At 38.0% G+C, this 24,438-nt stretch overlaps 1 protein-coding gene across 1 annotated transcript in view; it reads left to right on the forward strand.

The window, feature by feature from the left end:
- Nucleotides 1–24,438, forward strand: part of TRPM7 (transient receptor potential cation channel subfamily M member 7) — a 96,737-nt gene that overhangs the window by 34,698 nt on the left and 37,601 nt on the right. The window contains exons 5-18 of the mRNA XM_060755235.2: nucleotides 2,139–2,352; nucleotides 3,724–3,848; nucleotides 4,222–4,393; nucleotides 8,438–8,612; nucleotides 11,025–11,148; nucleotides 11,597–11,669; nucleotides 13,209–13,309; nucleotides 14,027–14,161; nucleotides 15,562–15,615; nucleotides 16,856–16,996; nucleotides 17,963–18,097; nucleotides 20,127–20,407; nucleotides 21,797–22,025; nucleotides 23,156–23,311. Of these exons, the coding sequence (XP_060611218.2) occupies nucleotides 2,139–2,352; nucleotides 3,724–3,848; nucleotides 4,222–4,393; nucleotides 8,438–8,612; nucleotides 11,025–11,148; nucleotides 11,597–11,669; nucleotides 13,209–13,309; nucleotides 14,027–14,161; nucleotides 15,562–15,615; nucleotides 16,856–16,996; nucleotides 17,963–18,097; nucleotides 20,127–20,407; nucleotides 21,797–22,025; nucleotides 23,156–23,311 (2,115 nt within the window). The remainder of the gene's footprint in view (nucleotides 1–2,138; nucleotides 2,353–3,723; nucleotides 3,849–4,221; nucleotides 4,394–8,437; nucleotides 8,613–11,024; nucleotides 11,149–11,596; nucleotides 11,670–13,208; nucleotides 13,310–14,026; nucleotides 14,162–15,561; nucleotides 15,616–16,855; nucleotides 16,997–17,962; nucleotides 18,098–20,126; nucleotides 20,408–21,796; nucleotides 22,026–23,155; nucleotides 23,312–24,438) is intronic.

Raw genomic sequence — 24,438 nt, forward strand, 5'->3', positions numbered from 1 at the left:
TAAAAAAACCACTGGATGAATTATCACCAAATTTGGACACAATACACCTATCAGGCTAACAAGGGACCATAACTCATAAAAACACTGAAAAACACAGCAGAAAAGACTTTAGAAACAAAAAAACAAAAAATACATTACAACGGATTGCCAAAACGACACACACACACATATACACATATTCACAAATATACACAAACATATATATATATATATATATACACACACACACACACACACACACAAAACATACAAAACACATATACACTGCCACAGCAACACGTGGCAGGGGAGGGCTAGTATAAGATAAAACATGGAGGTAATATGCAAGGAAAGAGATGTGAGGGAGGTCAAGTTCTCTTTGACTGGCTACTTCAGATTGAAGGCATGGTGCATATTATTATGGAAACTAGCTCTGCTCAGATAATTTTTATTTTGGGGCATGAATGAATGACTTTTCATGTCGTTTTATGAAGTGTGCTTTATAATCTGTATTAGTTAAGAAGAGTGGAAGATTTCAGTTAACTATTTGACAGTATTTGAGATTTTATTTGCACTTTGCCAATATTAATAAAGTGGTGTAATGGAAGGAAATGCTCTTTCTACAATATGTTTCTCACTCTATAGTGTTACTGCTTAATAGAAGGTTCTTTAAGATCTGCCAGTCTTTGTTGTGTTGTGGGCCTCTGTTTGTTAGCTCACTAGATTGAATAGAACATTACCCCTGCTCAGCATTTTTACCCTGAGCAATAATCTCAATTATAGTTCTGTTTTTTTCAATGCTGGTTTGTTGTCCTATGTCTTTTTATCAAGCTTTTTTTTTGCTCTGGGAAAATAATTGGTGGATAACAACTCATTTAGGACACCATGCCCTAACATAATTTGTATGTTGGGATGTGTAGAACTTGGAAAAGTAGCATTTCCAAGATTTTCAGTGAGGAGCTGTCCCTACATGTTTCTTTACGTACCCTGAGAAAGCCAGCTACATTTCTCTTCATATTTTTTCTGCCTGGGAAAAAGAAGGAAGATACTGAGGACCAGAAACACGTGGCAAAATGGAAAAGAAGGAGGAGCCATTCCTGGCAAATTTGGTTCCTCCTCCTCTTCCTGTGTGTTGTGTCTTCATTCAGTATTCCCTTTTCTTTTGCCTGAGAATAGAGATTGGCAGGACAGAGGAAGAGGAACAGGAGTAGCATCTGCAGTGTAAGGGAGGTAGCACAGGGCCAGCTCCTCCTCTTTTCTTCTTGCCATGAGTCTCATGTTTCTCCAGGAAAATGAAGGGAGATGCCGGGTGGAACAGAGATTTGTGGCAGGGGAGGAACCATCCCCACCTGCAGATTCACCATTATTTACCTGGTGGATCCAGTTTCTCTTGCTTTAGTATGCTGTTTGTTTCTATTTTCCCTCAGTGCTCCTTCCTTTGCCCAAGTGAAACAGAGATTCGCAGAACACACACACAAAAAAGAGAAAAATAGCTTGTCTTTATATTAAAATTTTAAAAACATGTAATTCAGTGGTTCTCAACCTGGGGTCCCTAGATGTTTTGGCCTTCAACTCCCAGAAATCCTAACAGCTGGTAAACTGGCTGGGATTTCTGGGAGTTGTAGGCCAAAACGCCTGGGGACCCACAGGTTGAGAACCACTGATGTAATTGTTGTTGGGATGGCCTGTGGCTATTAGTAAGCACAGGTTGCATCTCATTAGGACATCACAGTAAAACGTTGCTGTTGAAAATGAGGAAGATTGGAGAGGGAACTAATAACCTATAACAGTTTCTTGTTAACAGTGACCTCTGAACTGGGCCTGGATGCGGTTCCTTTCTTTACAATGCATATATCTATTGTAATTCTAGAAACAGGAATAAATATTGATTTTCTGTTATGCGTACATAGCCCCATTTGAAAAAGACACTCAAAATTACATGGTGTCCCAAATTCTCAGAAGAGGTTCAGGATTGATACTGGACAACTACAACTGTGCTCTCTCTCTCTCTCTCTCTCTCTCCCCCTCTCTCTATATATAATATCAGTTGTAATTTATGCAAATGTGGGATATATTTTCCTGGTTATAGTTCATGCAAATGTGGGATATATTTTCCTGGTTGTATGTATCCTTTCTAAATATGTATTCTTTCTTGTTAGTATGTACGATTGTCTTATGACACCAAACCTGAAGCCATCCTACAACTTATGCTTAAAGAATGGCAGATGGAATTGCCAAAACTTGTCATTTCTGTTCATGGAGGGATGCAGAAATTTGAGCTTCATCCACGCATCAAGCAACTGCTTGGTAAAGGACTTATTAAAGCTGCCGTGACAACAGGAGCCTGGATTATAACTGGAGGAGTGAATACAGGTGAAGGCACAGCTCAAAATATATTGTCCAGTTCACGGGCAGTCCCTAAGTCCGACTTACAAACGGGTCATAATTAAGATCAGGGGTGAGAGAAATCTATATCTAGGAACGGAAATTCACATCTGGAAGCGTTATCATGGGGAAAAGGTGTTTCCACTGAAGCTTTCACACCTATCTTTGATTCCACAACAAGGATTTTTTTTTCCAAAATCCAATTATCAGAGGGACAGAAAGTGAGGTGAAATCTCGTAAACAGAGGTACAGACAGCAAAACAAACAGTACAGGGATATAAACCCTTCCCTATGCTATCCAAAGCTTATATATATATGTATATGCATATGCATACATACACACATACATACAGAGAGAGAGAGAGATACATTTAAAATTGTACTTCCTCAGACTTATAAATTCAACTTAAGAACAAATCTACATAACCAATCTTGTTCATATTTGATATTGAAATCAATATTTGATTTCAATATCAAATATTGAATACATTTCAGTATTGGTCAACTTTAGATTCGGTTTGATTATTTATTTATTTACCCTTTTTATATCTCTATCCCGAAGAGGACTCAAGGTGGCTTACATATGGCAATTATTCAATGCTTAGCAACATATACAGACATTAAAAACTTAAAAACACTTCAGTTAAAATTAATACAAGTTAAGCATTTTAAAATTGCATTCAGTATTAAAATCACGCCATCCAAAGAACGTGGTCCAAGGCCGATTCCATAGTCAATTGCACATGGTCCAATCTATATTTGGGGTGCTGATTCAGAAAACTGGATTGGATAGACCACATCACCTCTAGTTTCTGATACAGAACATACGCCATCCAGTAGTCACCATAAAAACCATATTTAATGAGCCTCGGCACTATAAGAGGGTTTTGCAAGACCAGTCGCTCTCTTTGCAACGGTGTAGTAATGGTGAGGCCGTGGACCATATTTCAGTTCTTGTGGACCACTACTAGTCCACGGACCACAGGCTGGGAACCACTGCTGTAGAGATAGGCTGGACACTAGATTTTGCAGATAGTGTCCCAATGCATTTCACTTTTTAAGTTTGCATGGTAGTAGTGGTAACATAGTGATCCAATTCTAACTAATAGTAAATTTGTGGCTTATTTGTTGTACAGACTAAATAATTAATTCAGGCCTTGCCTTTTGCTTCCCCAGCAAAAACATATCAAATGAGAATAATAGTATTTATATAGGTAGTGAGAGGATTGTTATTGTTGTTCACTCTCAGTAGTCGACTAAGCTATCGTTGGCTAGGATATTTCATCCTAACTACTGAGCATTGTGGAGTAGGAATGACACAATTTTCATAAGACAATGATATTCCTTATTCCTGAACAGGGGTTGCAAAACATGTTGGTGATGCTCTTAAGGAACATGCCTCTCGATCATCTCGAAAGATTTGCACTATTGGAATTGCACCGTGGGGAGTAATTGAAAACAGAAACGATCTCGTTGGGAGAGATGTAAGTTTGGCCAGTTTTGCACTTGTGCTCATAACTGGCATGATTACTGTAAGGCTTTGATCTGAAGTTGCCTGTCTCAGAAATTGACATAAGCATACTAGAATATCCAAAGGAATGTTCTAATAACCACGATTTAACAAGATTGTTTACATGGGTTGAACATTTTCTTCGTTGCTGTATTCTCCCTTAATTATTTTAATGAAAACCCATGCATTCTCCTTTTATTAGAGCGTATTTTGTTGTTGTTGCAAGACTGAATCAGAGGTTTGTTGTGTAGTTGAAAAACAGATCATCCAACAATTGAAGTTGCTTTGAAAAATAATTTAGATTTATATCTATCTGAAAAAGGCATTTTATTTTGGTCTTTGCTTAGGTGGTCGCCCCATATCAAACCCTTTTAAATCCTTTAAGTAAACTAAATGTCCTGAATAATCTTCATTCGCATTTCATCCTGGTGGATGATGGAACCGTTGGCAAATATGGAGCTGAAGTAAAGCTGCGACGAGAACTGGAAAAAACAATCAACCTGCAAAGGATTCATGCAAGTATGTATGAGTTATGATTTGTAAATTAAATAGCCCTTAGATAGGAAATTGGACTGGATGGTCCTTGTTGTGATGTCTTCCAAGTCTGTGGTTCTATGAAATAGAAAGCACTATATGCTGCGGAATGTATGCTACAGTGATAACAGTTTTCCTCACTCGCATAATTGAGAAAGCGAACCGGGGTGGCAAGCTTCCCTAGTTAGAAATCTGCCTGTATGTGTGTATGTGCCTTCAGGTCCCCTGTCAACTATGAATTTCATAGGTTTTTCTTAGGGAAGAAATATTCAGAAGTGGTTTTGCCAGTTCCTTCCTCTGAAATATAGCCTACAGCACCTGGTTTTCATTGAGTCTCGCATCCAAGCGCTAATTAGGGCTGCTTGGCTTCCAAGGCCAGCCAGGATCTGATGCCTTAAGGATATTTATGCTAGAAAGCTGCTTACATAGAGAGACATACTGGTCTTCTTTTTTGTGGAAATTTTAGAGCAGTGTTTCTCAACCTTCCTAATGCCACGACCCCTTAATACATTTCCTCCTGTTGTGATGTCCAACTATAATATTTTCGTTCCTACTTCATAATTGTAATTTTGCTACTATTATGAATTGTAATATAAATATATAATATGCAGGATGTATTTTCATTCACTTGACCAAATTTGGCACAAACATCCAATACGCCCAGATTTGAATATTGGTGAGGTTTGGAGGATTTTGTCATTTGGGAGTTGTAGTTGCTGAGATTTATAGTTTGCCTATAATCAAAGAGCATTCTGAACTCCAATGATGGAATTGAACCACAGAACTCCCATAACCAACAAAAAATATTAGAAGGATGTGGTGGGCATTGAGCTTGAGTTTTGGAGTTGTAGTTCACCTACATCCAGGGAGTACTGTGGACTCAAACAATGATGGATCTGGACCAAACTTGGCACAAATACTCAATGTGCCCAAATGTAAACACTGGTGCAGTTTGAGGAAAATAGACCTTGACATTTGGGAATTGTAGTTGCTGGCATTTATAGTTCACCTACAATAAAAGAGCATTTTGAACCCCATCAATGATAGAATTGGGCCAAACTTCCCACACAGAATCCTCATGATCAACAGAAAATACTTTGTTTTCCGATGGTCTTTGGAGACCCCTCAGACATCCCCTCATGACCCTCACAGGGGTCCTGACCCCCATGTTGAGAAACATTGTTTTAGAGAATTGTAGATAATTAAAAGCAACCCATTCTGTAAGGACCTAAAATACCCCCAAGATTTTACTTGACTAACATTTGACAAACAAAAGCTTTACAGTGCCTACATATTCCATAGCGGTTGTAGCCGAGGGCTTATGTATTCCTGTGTAAAGTTATTATATATTTACACTTTTCCTGTGTTTCATTTACGTTTGTGCTGACTTCATTGGCTGCAGTTTAATTACCCCTTCAACATGTGTAAGCCACATTTTAGAACCTGTGTATGATTAACTGTATTTAAAATGTGCATAGCTCAGCATCTTAAGTTGCTTTTGGATTAGAAGAGCTGTGTTAGATCTAGCATTATGTTATGAATGTTAGCTTTCTAGCTGATATTTACCTGTATAGGGTATGGTTAAATATTCAGTGAAGATAGGTGTGTGCAGTCTGAATTAAAAACGCTAACCTGGAACTGAAAAGAATGGTGGGTTTTTACATTTCCTCTCCAAAGGAAATTCCAAATGCAAGCAACTGTCAGATTTTAAGCTGACTTCTGGCATTTTTATGTTGTTGTAGTTGTAGAGTAGCATCCAAAGACCTTTGGAATTTTTTTCAGAACAGTAAGCTTTAAAAAAGATTAATTGTTCAAGTTTCCCAAGAGGTATCTGTTAGCCTATTCATGGCTGCAACCTGCAGAATCCTGGGATTTATAGTTTGGTAAACCTCAAGAGTTGTCTGCCAGAGAAGGTTCAATTTAACACAAAACCATAAACCCTGAGATTTGATATGATGGAGGCATGGTAGTTATAGTGGTGCTATAAGTCTGAAGTCTGAACACACCCAGAGAATCTGATATTGACCAACAACTTCAAAGATGGCATATTTCTAGCCCTTATTTTGGGTCTAACCTATCTCAGAGACCATATCTCCTTCTATAAACTGGCATAGGCTTTGAGATCTGCCGGGGAGGCTCTCCTTTTGGTCTCACCTCCATCACAAGTATGGCTGGTGGGGATGAGAGAGAGAAGGCCTTCTCGGTGGTGGCGCCCTGGCTCTGGAATGCCCTCCCTAGGGAGATTAGGTTAGCCACCACTTTGACCTTGAGTAGATTTTAGTGGTTAGTGATTGCTCTACTCTGGCACTTGGATTGTTAATTTTAAGACTGTTGGTTTTATCTGCAGGCACCACTGCATTTTATGAGTTCTAAATTATATATATTATGTGTCATTTTATGTATGTTTGCTGTTGTAAGTGTATGCTGTTATAGTCTATATGTGTATGTATTGTTTATTTTATGTTCAGCACTTGTAGTTCTTATGTGCTCTGCCCTGAGTCCCTTTGGGGAGATGGTGGTGGGGTATAAATAAATATTATTTATTAATTTTATTGCATTTATATCCCAGGTACATAAGGTTCCCAGCCTATCTTCTGTCTGTAAACACTAGCCAGAACCTGACCTGCTTATCAAAGATAGTGTGTCATGTGTTTTAAAACCTGCTTGGTGAATTCCTGGAAACTAGAGGAGTGAAGTTTTTTTCATTGTCAGAAAGAGATTTACAACTTGCACTAACTAGCAAGAATAGAACAAACTATGCACAATGGTGAAAGCATGCAGGAAATGGTTCAAAATAATGCTTGATGACGCAGAATGCCAAATAGCATATGTGTTAAATAGTACAAATATACCCTTATGATAGTTTCTGGTCCATTTAACTCCTTATGAATACAAAGTCGCTTTTAGTACAACATAGTTGCCTATGATAGCTGGAAGGTTGTTAGGAATTGTTAGTTGAAGTTTGCCCATGGCTGGACTATAGTGTACTTTATTAAAAGAAGAACTATTTATTTATTTATAACATTTATATGCTGCCCTTCTTACTCCGAAGGGGACACAGAGCAGCTTACAAGTTATATGTAAATACAATATATTAAATTATTAGCATAGCACAATATTAGTACCATCCATTCCCATATTGTACTATACCACTATACTGTAATATTATTAGTAATATTACATGTAATATGAGAGATATAATTATTATATTGTATTATTATTATTATTATTATTATTATTATATTGTATTACATTATAATACAATACAGCAGCACTGGGACTGTGGCGCAGCTGGCTAGGAGTCAGCTGCATTAAGATCACTACTGACCAAAAGGTCATAAGTTTGAAGCTGGCCCGGGTCGGAGAGAGCTTCCGACCAATTTTGTGTAGCTTGCTGTCGACCTTTGCAGCCCGAAAGACAGTTGCATCTGTCAAGCAGGAAATTTAGGTACCGCTTATGCGGGGAGGCAAATTTAACTAATTTATGAGGCCATAAAAATCTCCAGCAGGCATGCAAAGAATGAGGAAGTACTTCATCAGTGTCACAAATGGTCAGTGAAGGGATACCCTCAAGAAAAGCTGGAATGTTAAATTGCCTCTGTGTCTGTCTATATATGTTGTGTGTCTATGGCATTGAATGTTTGCCATAAATATGTACAATTTGATCCACCCTGAGTCCCCTGCGGGGTGAGAAGAGCGTAACATAAATACTGTAAATAAATAAATAATAAAATAAATATATATTATCAATATTATATGTGTATACAATATATTATTAGCACAGCACAACATCAGTAATATATTAATACTATAATATATTATATTAATATATAAGCCTTAAAGTGCCCGTTTGAATAGCAGTAAAAGTGTAAGAGCTCTTAGTCTGCCATCTTTCGCTCCAAAATCTTATGAATAAAGGTCTCTAGAATCCATAGATTGGTAGTATATAAAAGTGCAAAGTGAAGGTGATTGCTAAAATCAGTAATCAGCTTAATTTTTCTGTCCCCTCCCCCCACTTGTTTTGTGCAGGAATTGGCCAGGGTGTCCCCGTGGTGGCACTCATATTTGAAGGAGGCCCCAATGTTGTCCTTACTGTTTTGGAATACCTTCAGGAAAGTCCTCCTGTGCCAGTTGTGATTTGTGAAGGAACTGGCAGAGCGGCAGACATCTTGGCTTATGTATATAAGCAAACAGAAGAGGGAGGGTAAGTAACCATCAATGTGAACACGCAAAGCTGCTTTCTTTTACATCAGAGACTTGAAAGCGGTTTGTATTCAATCAGGAAAAGAGCTGATTAAGAGAAAACACAATACACGGCTTTAAATATGTTAAAGGCTTTGTCGAAGGCTTTCATGGCTGGAATCACTAGGTTCTTGTGGGTTTTTTCGGGCTATAGAGCCATGTTCTAGAGGCATTTTTCCTGACGTTTCGCCTGCATCTATGGCAAGCATCCTCAGAGGTTGAGAAGGTCTGTTGGAAGTAGGAAAAATGGGTTTATATATCTGTGGAATGGCTGGGGTGGGGCAAGGAGCTCTTCCCTGCTGCAGTTAGGTGTGAATGTTTAGCTGATCACCTTCATTAGCATTTGAAGGCCTGCCTGAGTCTGGGAAAATCTGTTGCTGGGAGGTGTTAATCTGTGCCTGGTTTTTTCCTCTCTGTTGTTTAGCTGTTATAATTTTAGAGTTTTTTAATACTGGTAGCCAGATTTTGTTCATTTTCATGGTCTCTTCCTTTCTGTTGAAATTGTCCACATGCTTGTGGATTTCAATGGCTTCTCTGTGTAGTCTGACATGGTGGTTGTTGGTGTGGTCCAGCATTTCTGTGTTCTCAAATAATATGCTGATGAACCAGCCTGGACACAGCATATTATTTGAGGACACAGAAATGCTGGACCACACCAACAACCACCATGTCAGACTACACAGAGAAGGCACAGATTAACACCTCCCAGCAACAGATTTTCCCAGACTCAGGCAGGCCTTCAAATGCTAATGAAGGTGATCAGCTAAACATTCACACCTAACTACAGCAGGGAAGAGCTCCTTGCCCCACCCCAGCCATTCCACAGATATATAAACCCATTTTTCCTACTTCCAACAGACCTTCTCAACCTCTGAGGATGCTTGCCATAGATGCAGGCGAAACGTCAGGAGAAATGCCTCTAGAACATGGCTCTATAGCCCGAAAAAACCCACAAGAACCTTATGTTAAAGGCTGTTGTGCAGAATATGGAAACATTGCTCTGGGGGCTGCAGGTGGTTCCCGTGGTTTCTTTGGGCAACCATTATAAACTCCCACGGCTTCTTTTTCCTGACCCAAAAAAGAAAATGTATCCCAGAAGACTATCATGATGATAATTTGATACTTCCTCCATCCCACCCCTCCAAATGGATGCATCTCTCCGAAGGTCCCAGAGCGGAAAATTAGCTCCTGTACCAGCTGTAGTTGCCCATACCTGTATTGGTTTACACAGGGGAGTGATGGCCATCTGTTAGGGATATAGCTGCATGTAGCAGAAGCTGTATTGAATGAGGACTGTACCAGATATTTCTTTTCCAAAGGCCCCTTTCAATACTGATTTTATGACTTTGCCACCCTCTTGCATGCAAATATTATTTATTTATTTATTTACTATATTTGTATACCGCCTTTCTCAGCCTTATCGGCGACTCAAGGCAGTTCACAACAACTCAGTATGCATAACAACAAAATGTAATTTAAACATTAAAACACTCTAAAAACACAATAGAAGCAATAAAAGCAATAAAAAGCCAATATCATTATCATCAGCTTCTCCTAGTTAAATAACGTTGTCCAAGTTCCATTGTTGAGTGATTCCACTTCCGATGTCAGTTACTCTGCATTAGTGAACGCTTGCACATATAACCATGTCTTAACTTGTCTCCGAAAAGTTAAGACTGAGGGTGCCGATCTAATCTCCTTAGGGAGGGCGTTCCATAGCCGAGGGGCCACCACAGAGAAGGCCCTGTCTCTCGTCCCTGCCAAATATACTTGTGATGAAGGCGGGATCGAGAGCAGTGTCTCCCTGGACGATCTTGAAGCCCTAGATGGTTCATAAATCTGCTTTACCTCTGATTTTTAGTGCCCTTGCATGTGAGGAAAACTTTACTTAGCTGTATCTTGAAATTAAAGAGCATTTTCTACTGAAAAAACATTGGGATGAGAATAGACTTTAAGGAGAAGAAATGTTTTGATAAGATCCTGAGGCTGGAGTGGAAGTCATTTTAGAATAGTTTAGGTAGTTGTATTGTTCGTATTTAGGTGTCTGTTATGTATTGGTTTTTTTTTTCTTTTCCCTTCTTCCTTTTGTTTGTATATCTCTCCCTTTCCTACTGTTCTATCTTCTTATTATTGTTCCCCCTCTTTCCTTGTGTGGATTGTAGAAACTTTAATAAAAATTATATTAAAAAAAAAAAGAAATTAAAGAGCATTTTCTTGAGGAGGCACAGCTTATATAAGAGTTCCGTGTTTTGAAGGTCAAGAGTTTGCTATGAGGCTTATTTTTTTTAAAAAGAAAGTGATGCCTCCTATTCTATATTTATCCTAATGATACAGCATTTCTTTCTTGCCTTTTTATTTTTTGGAAAAAAATCAGAATTATTCCTGATGGAGTCGAACCCGAAATCATTTCAACCATCAAAAAGACATTTAATTTTGGCCAGAGTGAAGCAGTCCATTTGTTCCAGACATTGCTGGAGTGCATGAAAAAAAGAGAGCTTGTAAGTGAATCTCTGTGTAGTGTACAATGACAATAAGATCCTTGTTTTCATAACTCTATTCTGCATTGTATGCATTTATAGTTTTTTGAATTTATGAACAGTTAAAATTGTTAAGCCAGGTATTTTTATTATTTCTAAGCCTGTAGCTTTGTTTTGGTTTTGTTTGTGTGTTATTGCTTGTATTAATCACATAACGGTGACCCAATAGAGTTATGAAATGAGACATAGTTCACTTTATTTGTATTCCTGATTTTATTTTCTTGGCTGTAAATTCTTATATTTAAGGTACTTCTATAACACTGTTAGAATATTCTCATTTAATTGTTATTCAGTTGTATAGATTTGGATTTTTGTATAGTCTGGAGCTGAATTGCTTGGATTTTCTTGCTTTGTGTGCAAAGACAAATGAGCAGTTCTAGAAAACCTTTTCCTAACATTTTTAAAACAGATCACTGTATTCCATATTGGTTCTGATGAGCATCAGGATATTGATGTTGCCATTCTTACAGCGCTACTAAAAGGTATGTTTTGGCCCTTGAAAGCATGACATAGTTAGGATGTATTGAACATATTTGGAGTAGGAGATTTTCCCTAAAACTACTGGGAAAAAATCTCACATCCTTGCTCACTTTTCTCTATGATTGTTCTCTGCTTTCTTACTGGCAAATATGCAACTGTTGTGGAATTATTCCCCTTCTGAAATGCATATCCTTTCAGTAGTAGTCCCAATTAAATGAATATAATCTGCATTGTTATGTATTGTCTGCACATACCACATGACTAATCAGATAGAGCCATGGGGGTGCTGTTGTTTTAGATATGAATGGGTTTTAAGGGTTTAAACTGTTTATTTTTAATACTATTAATGTTTAACTCCATTTGAATATTTGTACATGTGTAGGTTTTAATTGTATTGGATTTATTGTGAGATGCTTTGAGTCTCTTTGAAATCCATCTTAACAATATGTGTCATAAATATTAAACATTAACTAGGTATTTTAATTACAAAAATGTGAGTCAACCACTTAAAGAGTTAAATGGATATAATGAGTCAATAAAAGCTGTATTTCTATATAAGCAGGTGTGCCTGTAGCTTAGTAGGCTTCAGTGTTAGTTCACCTCAGTGTGAGAGAGGTGTCAGTCTGAGGGAACCCTCAGTGTGAGTAGGCCTCAGTGAAAAAGGCCTCAGTATGATAGGCCTTAGTCTGAGGTAGACCTCAGAGTGAGAGAGGCCTCAGTATGATAACGTCTCTGTATGAGAAGGCCTCAGTGTTTGTTTGCCTCAGTATTATTATTTATTTATTTATTTAAAACATTTGTATTCTGCCCTTCTTACCTCGCAGGGGACTCAGGGCAGAGCACAACATATATACGACAAACATTCAATGCCGGGACATAAAACCATATATCTATACAAACATTAAAATCACTTATATTCACATTAAAAGTCGCTTAAAAACCATCTCAGGACGCCATTTTGCCTCATTGCACTGCCTCAAAGGCTTGGTCCCACAGCCAGGTCTCCACCATCCTTTTGAAGGAAAGGAGGGAGGAGGCCTGAGAATGAGAGAGGCCCCAGTATGAGAAGATCTCTGTGTGAGGTAGGCCTCAGTATTAGTTTGCCTCAGTATGGGAGAGACCTCATTGTGAGAAGGCCTCAGTGGGTGAAAGGCCTCAGTGTGAGGGACCTCACAACCATTGAGGATGCCATAGATGTGGGTGAAATGTCAGGAGAGAATGTTCTAGAATATGGCCATATAGCCCAGAAAACTCACAGCAACCCATCTTACCAACCGCCTGTAATTTGTAGATCTTTGGAAAAGGGGCAACTATATCATACATTTGGCTTTTAATCATTTAAATTTCAAAACTATTTCCACAATATTATAATTTTGACATATTTGATTCATGAAATGGATATTTTCTGTTTTGTGTTATTTTTCATAACTTAAGCAAAATCATTTAGTCGATTGTTTTTAATTTGCATTGCTTGATTCCTTGTGAAAACAGATTTACACGATTAATGAGTTCGAGTCTGCTTTTATGTTTTTTTTTTTTAGGAACAAATGCTTCTGCATTTGACCAGCTTGTCCTTACTCTTGCATGGGATAGAGTTGACATTGCCAAAAATCATGTTTTTGTTTATGGACAACAGTGGCTGGTAGGTAGACATCATAGTTGGAATAGCAAATTCTTAATAGGATGCTGTTCTTGGTCAAGTGTAATGTAAATGCACAAAGAGAGATGAGCCAATGTCAGCATAGGGATAAGTCTGTGTGCTTCCCCATCTCTTCCTGCAAAACCAGTAGAATTGGACACAGTGTCATTCCAGGTGTGGTCTGACCAAAGCAGAATAGAGCGTTAGCATGACTTCCCTGGATCTAGACACTAGACTCCTATTTATTCAGGCCAAAATCCTATTGGCTTTTTTAGCTGCTGCATCACATTGTTTGCTCATTTCCGCAAGGACTCCAAGATTTTTCTTTTACTAGTGCATTGATAGAACGTATTTCACATTCAGAGACAATATTGGCTCATTGCTTTGCTTTGTCAAGTTTTGTATTGCAAGTTGAGCATTCCTTATCAAGATTTCCAAAATCAATAATATTCCAGTGATACATTGGATGGTTCAATATACACCAACTTTGTTCCATGCACAGAATTATTGAAAATATTGAAATTAAGTACACGCTATTATGAAACATAAATGAATGTCATGTTTAGACTTTGGTCACATTCTCAATATATCTATTTATGTACATACATGCAAATATAAATATTCCAAGACACTTCTAGTCTCAAAAATTTTGGATAAAGGATTCTCAACCTGTACCATACATTATTTAATTCTGTTGTACTCATTGTTTTACATCTTTAGGTTGGATCTTTGGAGCAGGCAATGTTAGATGCCCTTGTGATGGACAGAGTTGCCTTTGTGAAACTTCTTATTGAAAATGGAGTGAGCATGCACAAATTTCTCACAATCCCAAGGCTTGAAGAACTTTATAACACTGTAAGTTGATGGCAGTTCAGCTGTAACAATACTGGTTTTTTAATCTAATGTAAAAGATTTTTATATTACGAGGTTAAGATAGTCTGGGAAGGCCCTTCTCTCAGTCCCACTTTCTTCGCGGGTGCGGTTGGTGGGGACGAGAGACAGGGCCTTCTCGACATCCAAAGGGAAATAAGTAATATAGCAAAAGAAAAGTATAATGTATTAAGGGAAGCAAGAAGGAAAATGTTACAAAAATGGTACAGAACTCCTGCACAACTTTTATGCTTTGTACCAGGGATAAAGGATAGGTGTTGGCATGGCTGTAAACAAAGAGGGGTGTTTAATAATATGATATGGGAATGTGATCAAGTGCAAGAATACTGGAAAATGATTGAAGGGGAAATCAATAGAATATTACATTTACAAATAGTAATAATTAATAGAAATGTACTACATGCACAGATAACAGGAGTGAAGAATATACAAAAGGAAAAATTGGTTGACAAATTAATAGCGTGTGCACAAATTGTTTTAGTGAGGGGTTGGAAAGACAAAACAAAATGGACACTGATTAATTGGTATAACTATATAGTTAATATGTTAAATGTGGAAATAACAAATTGCAAATGGAATAATATAGATAAAATTGAAAAGGTTACAATAACTAAGATGATGTGGGAACCAGTTAGGAATTATTTAGCGAATGTGTTAAGATGTGGAGTAGAAAAATTAAGACTGAGATTGATATTTCAAATGTAAATTCTGTAGTTTGATGTATAAATTGCATGTACAAGGAGGGAAGGTGGGAGTGGGAAAAAAACCAATGAAAGAATTTTAAAAAAGAGAGAGACAGGGCCTTCTCAGTGGTGTCCCCTCAGCTATAGAATAACTCCCCCCCCCCCCAGTGAAATCAGGTCAGCCCCCTCCCTCCTGACCTTCAGAAAGAAAGTAAAAACATGACTCTGGGACCAAGCCTTTGGCCAGTAGTATAACGCAATAAGTGAAGTTGGAATATGTGCAATAATGACTGAAACGGCTTTTGACTATGACTATGAATTGCCTGAGTTTAATAATGGTTTTAATGTTTATATTGCTCTTTAATTTATGTTCTGATTTATGTTTATTTTATTATATGTCTGTTTATATGGCATCAAATTGCTGCCAATTGTAAGGCCACTCTGAGTCCTCTCCAGAGTGAGAACGGCAGGATATAAATACAGTGAATAAATTAATAAAAATAAAAATGAATTATTTTGTTACACCTTCCACTTGATGGGGCTGTAGAATTTTTTCTGTATTTATAAAAGAAACTATATACAAGGCAAGAATATTAAATATTACATTTTGTCTATTGTACTTTTCTCTTATAACATGTTGGAATTTGTCTGAAATTTTGAATTCTTTTGATCCACCTCAAGAAACAAGGCCCAACAAATCCAGCGTTATTCCACCTCGTCCGAGATGTGAAACAGGTAGAGATTTTAACTAATAAATACTTCCATGGTTTGCATTTAATTATTATTTTCTTCCAATTTCATGTTAGTCTTATTTCAGTATACAAAGACAAAATTAGATTTTAATCTCTAAAATGTAATTGACCTGGACATGTTTAGTCTGCAGAAGAGAAGGCTGAGAGGAAACATGATAGCCATGGATCAAGATGTGAGGGGAAGTCATAGGGAGGAGGGAGCAAGCTTGTTTTCTGCTAGCTCCGGAGACAAGGACGCGAAGCAATGGCTTCAAACTATAAGAAAGGGGATTCCACCTGAACATTAGGAAGAACTTCCTAATTGTGAGAGCTGTTCAGCAGTGGAACTCTCTGCCCTGGAGTGTAGGGGAGGCTTCTTCTTTGGAAGCTTTTAAACAGAGGCTGGATGGACATCTGTTTGGGGTGTGTGTGTGTGTGTGTGTGGCTTGAATGTGATTTTTCCTGCTTCTTGGCAGGGGGTTGGAATGGATGACCCACGACGTCTCTTACAACTCTATCATTCTGTGATTCTGTCTGACATGGCTTATGGAAATGTGATGGCATGGAAATTGAGTGTAATGTTATATAAGCAAAATGAAGTCCACAAATTTCACTTCCTCTCTACTGATCTTAAGTCCTGGTCCTGCCCATCACCACTTCCAAGCACAAGAACTTTACCCATGAGTTAATGCTACTTCCTGGGAAACGTTTTTTCATCTATGGAGCAGAACAGCAATATATCATTATCTGTATTTCTGTACACAAACTAATAACAAAAAATATTAATGCATCTTTGAACTCATATTAGTATACAGAACCATTTAATATGTATATTTAATATGAATACAAATCAGGGAAGTTCTTCCTCAATATTTGGTAGGCATAATTTGCTATTTGAGCCCCCAGTGGCGCAGCAGGTTAAACTGCTGAGCTGCTGAACTTGCTGACCGAAAGGTCGCCGGTTCAAATCCAAGGAGCAGAGTGAGCTTCCGCTGTTAGGCCCAGATTCTGCCAACCAAGCAGTTAAAAAACATGAAAATGTGAGTAGATCAATAGGTACCGCTTCTGCAGGAAGGTAACAGCGCTCCATGTAGTCATGCTGTCCACATTACCTTGGAGGAGTCTTGGGACAACGCAGGCTCTTTGGATTAGAAATAGAGATGAGCACCATCCCCATTTGGACTCAACTAGACTACATTGCAATGTCGTTTAAGTATCCTGAACAAATATCACTTTCTCCTCAGGGAAACCTCCCTCCTGGATATAAACTTACTTTGATTGATGTGGGACTTGTTGTCGAGTATTTGATGGGAGGAACCTATAGATGTACTTACACACGAAAACGCTTCAGAGTGATTTACAACAGCCTCAGTAGCAGCAATCGGGTATGTGGTTCTTCAGAATATAATGTTTCATCCATTCAGTGTAACCAAAACATATTAGTTTGTTTGTTTATGTATAGGTTTCAATTTTATCCTGATATAGAGACTAACTATAGGTGGCTAACAATAAATATAAAACAATGAGTCATAGTCCAGTGTGCTCAAATGCACACTGGCTCCCAAAAAATTCTGATTTGCAAATAATCACTGGCGTTGGCAGGATGTTTCTTCCAAATCTTTCCAACTTTAAGAGCCTTCTTAACATTTTAACTATCCAACTGTACAATATTCTGGGGATTTAAATATTTAAATTTGACTGGATTTGGCCTAAAGTATTTTGCTTGCGTCATCTCAGCAACTTTATAATCTTTGAAAGAAGCAGCCATTATTCCAGCATTGCCAGTGTAGTTTGTGTTGAAAGACTTGAAACTTTTCTTAGGCATCTAAGTGAACAATTTATTATCTCATTAGTATGCTATTACTGTGTTAGTCGAGCCCCGGTCGTGCAGCTTGTTTTGGTAGACATAATTTGCTATTTGAGTCCCTGGTGACGTAGCAGGTTAAACCGCTGAGCTGATAAACTTGCTGACTGAAAGGTCGCCAGTTCAAATCTGACCTCCGCCAACCTAGCAGTTTGAAAACATTCTAATGTGAGTAGATCAGTAGGTACCACTCAAGTGGGAAGGTAACAGTGCTCCATGTAGTCATGCTGGCCACATGACCTTAGAGGTGTCTATGGACAATGCCAGCTCTTTGGCTCAGAAATGGAGATGAGCACCAACCCCCAGAGTTGGACATGACTAGGCTTAATGTCAAAAGGAAACCTTTACCTTTAACTCTTTTAGCCCATTACAAACCAGTTTGGCTTTGCGATCTATTTAAGAAACATCTCAACGATTTTGCGTAATTCTGGCAGCATACTCTCTGAAAGAATCTTCATTTATCATTGCATTTATTTTTCATTTCCAGCGTTCTGGGCGAAATGCTTCGGGAAGCACCCCTCAGCTGCGTAAAAACCACGAACCTTTTGGGAACAGGGTGGATAAGAAAGAGAAAATGCGGCATAATCACTTCATCAAAACTGCACAGCCTTACAAACCAAAGGTATACAGTGCTTATTTGCCTTCTTGATGAGATAAATACAGAGTAAAGAGAGCATATTGGGGTTTTTTTGTGTGAATAACAGCGTTAACCCAGGTTCATGTAAATAACATACTTGTAAATGATGGCATTCCGAAGAGGAGTTGTAGTCATTAAAATTGGAGTTGCACAAATTATAAGGACAATTCAAACAATAGTGACTCTTTTGGACATGTGCAAATACCTGAAAGATAAGCAATCTGGTATTTTCTTTCTTCAGATAACTGAAGTCGCTCTGTTTGTTGCCATGAAACATTGTTGTGCCTTTCTCATGCTTGTAAGATAGGATTCGGAGTATATTTTTCTGTTGGCTTACTTGATTTTTTTTCCTTGTAGCAAGATGTCAAATTGTGTGACCTTTTTTTCTAGCTAACATACATTGATCTTTCACTGTTTCTTACTTATACATTTATCTTGTCTATCTCCAAGAGCTGTTTAATTGTATCTTATTGTTAGAAATATTTCTTCTTGCTTCTTGTCTCAATTATTTGTGTACTCCCACTTTAATTGTGTATTGTCTATTGTATTTTAGCTATTGTATTTTAGCTATGTTTGTTTAATATACTGTCCAGTTCTATTATTATTTGATATTGCTATTTAATATGTTCTCACCTGTTTACGGTTGTTTAGTGTCTTCCTGCACTTCACGGCATTTAATGTTTGCCGCTTTATATTTTAAACCGCCCTGAGCCCCCCCGGGGAGAGAGGGTGGGATAGAAATAACATTATTATTATTATTATTATTATTATTATTATTATTATTATTATTATTAGAAACACAAGAAGATGAATCCACAGCAGACACTCTGCTGGCTGTTGTATTGGATCACACGTTGGACACTTCCCAAGTGTTTAGGACTGTGTGATGTATCAGCGAATAATGCGTGCAGATCCCAGTAAAGTGGCCTTCTGCAGCTGGCAGATGGTAATTTTGTCCGTGCCGATTGTGTTTAAGTGCAGGCCAAGGTCTTTAGGCACTGCACCCAGTGTGCCGATCACCACTGGGACCTCTTGACTGGCTTGTGCCAGAGTCTTTACAGTTCAATCTTTAAATCCTCATATCGTGCCAGCTTTTCCAGTTGTTTCTCTTCAGTCCTGCTGTCACCTGGGATTGCAACATCGACAATCCATACTTTGTTTTGTAACACAATCATGAGGTCAGTGTGATTGTGCTCCAAAACTGTCTGTCTGAATTTGGAAGTCCCAGAGGAGTTTGACATTATTATTATTATTATTATTATTATTATTATTATTATTATTACTATTACTATTACTATTATTATTATATTCATAGCTCTGCAGATTTGTCCAAATAGTTGCCTAACTGAAAGTTCAGCCTGTAATAATCATAAATAGAGCAGAGGCACATACATTGCAAACTAGCTTCATCAACTTTAAGCCTTCACAATAGGAAATACTATTAATGCTTTAAGATTTGTAGATTATGTTTAAATGTGTTAATATATTTCCTTTTTTTAAAAATATCTTAGTTTTGGTAAGAGATGTGTGCTTAGATTAATTAAATTAATATGGTGGCACAGCGGGTTAAACCGCTGAGGTGCTAAAGTTGCTGACCGGAAGGTCGGTGTTTCAAATCCATAGGACGGGGTGAGTTCGCATTTATAGCCCAGCTTCTGCCAACCTAGCATTTTGAAAACATGCAAATGTGGATATATAAATAGGTACTGCTCTTGTAGTAAGGTAATGGCGCTCCATGCAGTTATGCTGGCCACATGACCTAGGAGATGTCTACAGACAACACTGGCTCTTCAGCTTAGAAATGGAGATGAGCACCGTCTCTCAGAGTCGGACTCGTCTAGACTTAATGTCAAGGGGAAACCTTTACCTTTACTTTTTTTTTCTTTAAATTCGGGACACTCCTTTATAAGATAGCTGTCAATTTCTGTTAAAACTGGTGGAAATTGGGCTGCTACTATAAAATGGTACTACTTCCCCTTTTCTCTTTCTCTCTCTCTGTCTTTTTTACAAAAAGGCCGATACTACTACAGATGAAGGAAAAAAGAAGAAAACCAAAGATGACATCGTAGACATTGATGATCCAGAAACAAGACGCTTTCCTTACCCTCTTAATGAGTTGTTGCTTTGGGCAGTACTGATGAAGAGGCAGAAAATGGCCCTCTTCTTCTGGCAGCATGGCGAAGAGTCCATGGCAAAAGCCTTAGTAGCCTGCAAGCTCTATCGCTCGATGGCCTACGAATCCAAGCAAAGTGACCTTGTCGACGATACCTCAGAGGAAATCAAACAGTATTCTAAGTAAATATGTCATTTTAAATATTCAGAAAGCGATGAGTAAACTTTACAAGTTGTGAAAGAAATACTCTTCCTTCTGGTTTCTAATGGTTATTTTTATTCCATTTATTGCACTCAATATTTTATCTGAAGAGCTCAAAGTGTGTCTTAGTTCTCACGAGCTCAGTTTGGCACTAAATAGTCAATGAGAAAAAAATTGCTGGGCAATTGCTACATTCACACTTGCCTCAAGTAGACAAGAGTTCTTTCTCCCACCCTGGGCATTCCACAGATATATAAACCACATTTGCCTAATTTCCAACAGACCTCACAACCTCTGAGGATGCATGCCATAGATGTGGGTGAAATGTCAGGAGAGAATGCTTCTGGAGCATAGCCAGACAGCCCAGAAAACTCACATAAATTCAGTCAAGCTTGTTGTTTTTTATTGGCTGCTTTGAGGATAAAATAACGTAGAAGTTAAGTGTAGAAATCAGAAAAGATGAAATACAAGCAATCTTCAAGTTACAAACAAGATAAGTTCTGTAGGTCTGTCCTTAAGTTGAATTTGTATGTAAGTCGGAACAGGTACATTTTTAAGTGAAACTCCAGCCAAAATAGAATAGCTTTGTTGTCATTGTACTATTGCACATGGAATTAAATGTCTTCCCCTGCACACACCACAAAACAACACACCCCAACCACCACCGTACAGACCCCAATGCCACATCAGTGCAAAACCATGGAATTCAACATAGACACAGCTCTAGGATAAAAGCTGTCTCTCAGAGAGAGAGAGAGAGAGAGAGAGAGAGAGAGAGATGAGGATGGGTCAGAAAGCTTTGCCTCTTATGTCATAAAAGCATTATGAATGAACATATAAGAGCAGAAGTTACTACAGATCATAGCCTGAACTATTCTCTACTCAAAACTACTGTTCAACATAGTCACCATCAATTTTTACACATTTCCACCACTGTTTAACCCAGGCATCACAAACATTTTGGAAAAATTCAGGGTTTTACTTCATGATCCATGATTTTAAAGCTGTTTTAATATTATTCAAGTCATTGAATCTGAAGTCACATAGGTTGTCTTTCTCTGTGTAGTCATAAGGTAGGTAGTTTGAATTCGGGAGGCGGGGTGAGCTCCCATTTGCCAGCTCCAGCTTCCCATGTAGGGAATGAGAGAAGCCTCCCACAGGATGGTCACACATCTGGGTGTCCCCTGGGCAACGTCTCAGCAGACGGCCAGTTCTCACACACCAGAAGCGACTTGCAGTTTCTCAAGTCGATTCTGACATGATTTAAAAAACCAAAAAAATATTTGAGATATAATACAGATGGTGACATTTGCATTTCTGCTGTACATGACATAACATGTTCACCATATCTATATCTTGTAATCCCCCAGTGAATTTGGACAGCTGGCAGTTGAGCTACTAGAGCAGTCATTTCGCCAAGATGAAACGATGGCTATGAAGTTGCTAACATACGAACTGAAAAACTGGAGTAACGCCACCTGCCTTAAACTTGCAGTGTCTTCACGTCTTCGCCCTTTTGTAGCTCATACCTGTACGCAAATGTTGTTGTCTGATATGTGGATGGGAAGACTGAACATGAGGAAGAATTCATGGTACAAGGTAAATGGTTTTTAAGATTCGGCGTCATTTTTATTATCACTATAGCGATGCTTAAATGAAAGGCGATATATTGAACATGCAGCCATGCAAAATCTTCCTCAGTGTAATCTTAGGCTTGCATGAAAACAAAGGTGTAGGTGATATTGGAATGAACAATAACTCTTCTTTTGATGCTTTATTTTTTAAAAAAAGGTACAGAAAGGTAGAAGGCAGAAATCAGGCAAGTAGCTCTTAATCAGAGATGGATATCTAGATCATCATGAGAACTAATATACTACTAAAAATTTAGTGGTGAACCATTAACAGACTGAAATAGCGTTGTAAAATTTGAAATGTCATTAAGCTTTCTGCAGGTAGTAAAGTAAAAAATGTGATGTAGAAACTGTCTGTATTGGTATTCAAACTCCGAAGACGAGCAAATGAGAGGGCCTGATGAATTCGGAGAAATCACTAGGATGTAAATGGGGTCGTACGTTCTCAAAATGGTGTTATGTTAAGGGAACTGTATAACCTAGATTAACAGTAGCGGAGCTGCATTTCTAAGCATGCCATATTGAAATTTTACCATATCGCACTATGTTAACATTGTCTAAAAAAAAAGTAGAGTTGTTACAAAAATAACCTTTAAGTAGCATTTTTAAAAATAGGATGCACTGTTGTCTATCCTGTGTTCCACTTTGTCACCTCTCATTTGCTTACTTAATCAACTAGGAGTAATACCCCTTTTCTTAGATGAAGATGGGTGTGCTTTGAATGCAATATTCCTGCTTCTTGGCAGAATGGGGTTGGACTGGATGGCCCATGAGGTCTCTTCCAACTCTATGATTCTATGCTCCAGAATTCATTTCTATGTATTTCACGGAAGTATGACTAACTTAATTATATACATTGACTGCAGAAGGCAGCAAATATTGAGGAACTGCGTATTTTTTCAATAATTCTACAAGGTATCGTGTGCATAAAAATTAAAATGTAATCATTCTACATATTTTACTTGCTACCTGATACATTTTGCTAAAAACAAACCAGGGTGCAGAGGCTTATGTGTGCTGGGTTGTTCTATTTGTTTCTTTAATAGTACCTCTGATTTGAAATTTAATTTTGAATGACACAGTGGATACATTTTACAGGTGATACTGAGCATCTTGCTCCCTCCTACCATCCTAATGCTGGAATACAAAACCAAGGCAGAAATGTCCCATATTCCTCAGTCTCAGGATGCACATCAGATGACAATGGAAGACAGTGAAAACAACTTCCAAAACATAGCAGAAGAGATACCAATGGTAACTTCATGCACATGTGCATGCTCCTATATTGTAGATTCCCCTTCTCTTCCTCCTCCTTCTATTTCTCCTTGTTTTCCTTTTCCTTCTTCTATTTCTCTTCCTTCTCCTTTTCCTTCTCCTTCTATTTCTCCTCCTTTTCCTTCTCCCTTTCTTTTTCCTTCTCCTTCTCCTTCTATTTCTCCTCCTTCTCCTTCTCCTTTTCCTTCTGCTTTTTTCCTTCTACTTTTCTTTCTCCTTTTCCTTCTCCTTCTATTTTTCCTCCTTCTATTTCTCCTTCTTTTCCTTCTCCCTTTCTTTCTCCTTTTCCTTCTCCTTCTATTTCTCCTCCTTTTCCTTTTCCTTCTTTTTTCCTTCTACTTTTCTTTCTCCTTTTCCTTCTCCTTCTATTTTTCCTCCTTCTATTTCTCCTTCTTTTCCTTCTCCCTTTCTTTCTCCTTTTCCTTCTCCTTCTATTTCTCCTCCTTTTCCTTTTCCTTCTGCTTTTTTCCTTCTACTTTTCTTTTTCCTTTTCCTTCTCCTTCTATTTCTCCTCCTTTTCCTTCTCCTTTTCTTTTTTCCTTTTCCTTCTCCTTCTATTTCTCCTCCTTCTCCTTCTCCTTTTCCTTCTACTTTTCCTTCTTGTATTTCTCCTCCTTCTCCTTTTCCTTCTACTTTTTTCCTTCTTCTTTTCTTTCTCCTTTTCCTTCTCCTTCTATTTTTCCTCCTTCTATTTCTCCTCCTTTTCCTTCTCCTTTTCTTTTTCCTTTTCCTTCTCCTTCTATTTCTCCTCCTTTTCCTTCTCCTTTTCTTTTTTCCTTTTCCTTCTTGTATTTCTCCTCCTTCTCCTTCTCCTTCTACTTTTTTCCTTCTTTTCTTTCTCCTTTTCCTTCTCCTTCTATTTTTCCTCCTTCTATTTCTCCTCCTTTTCCTTCTCCTTTTCTTTTTCCTTTTCCTTCTCCTATTTCTCCTCCTTCTCCAAACAGTTAAAACTCTTAAAACCGATCAGATGCAGTCTGAGCCGAACTTTGAAAGCACCAAATGAAATCAGTGAGACAATTTAGTCATGACTGCCTTAAGGTTCCTTGACTTCCATGGGACTTCTTTAAGGATGGCCGAGTCTCAGTCCAATGCAATATATTTTTACC

This window comes from Anolis sagrei, chromosome 9 (genome assembly GCF_037176765.1).
Source record: "Anolis sagrei isolate rAnoSag1 chromosome 9, rAnoSag1.mat, whole genome shotgun sequence".
Classification (NCBI taxonomy): domain Eukaryota; kingdom Metazoa; phylum Chordata; class Lepidosauria; order Squamata; family Dactyloidae; genus Anolis; species Anolis sagrei.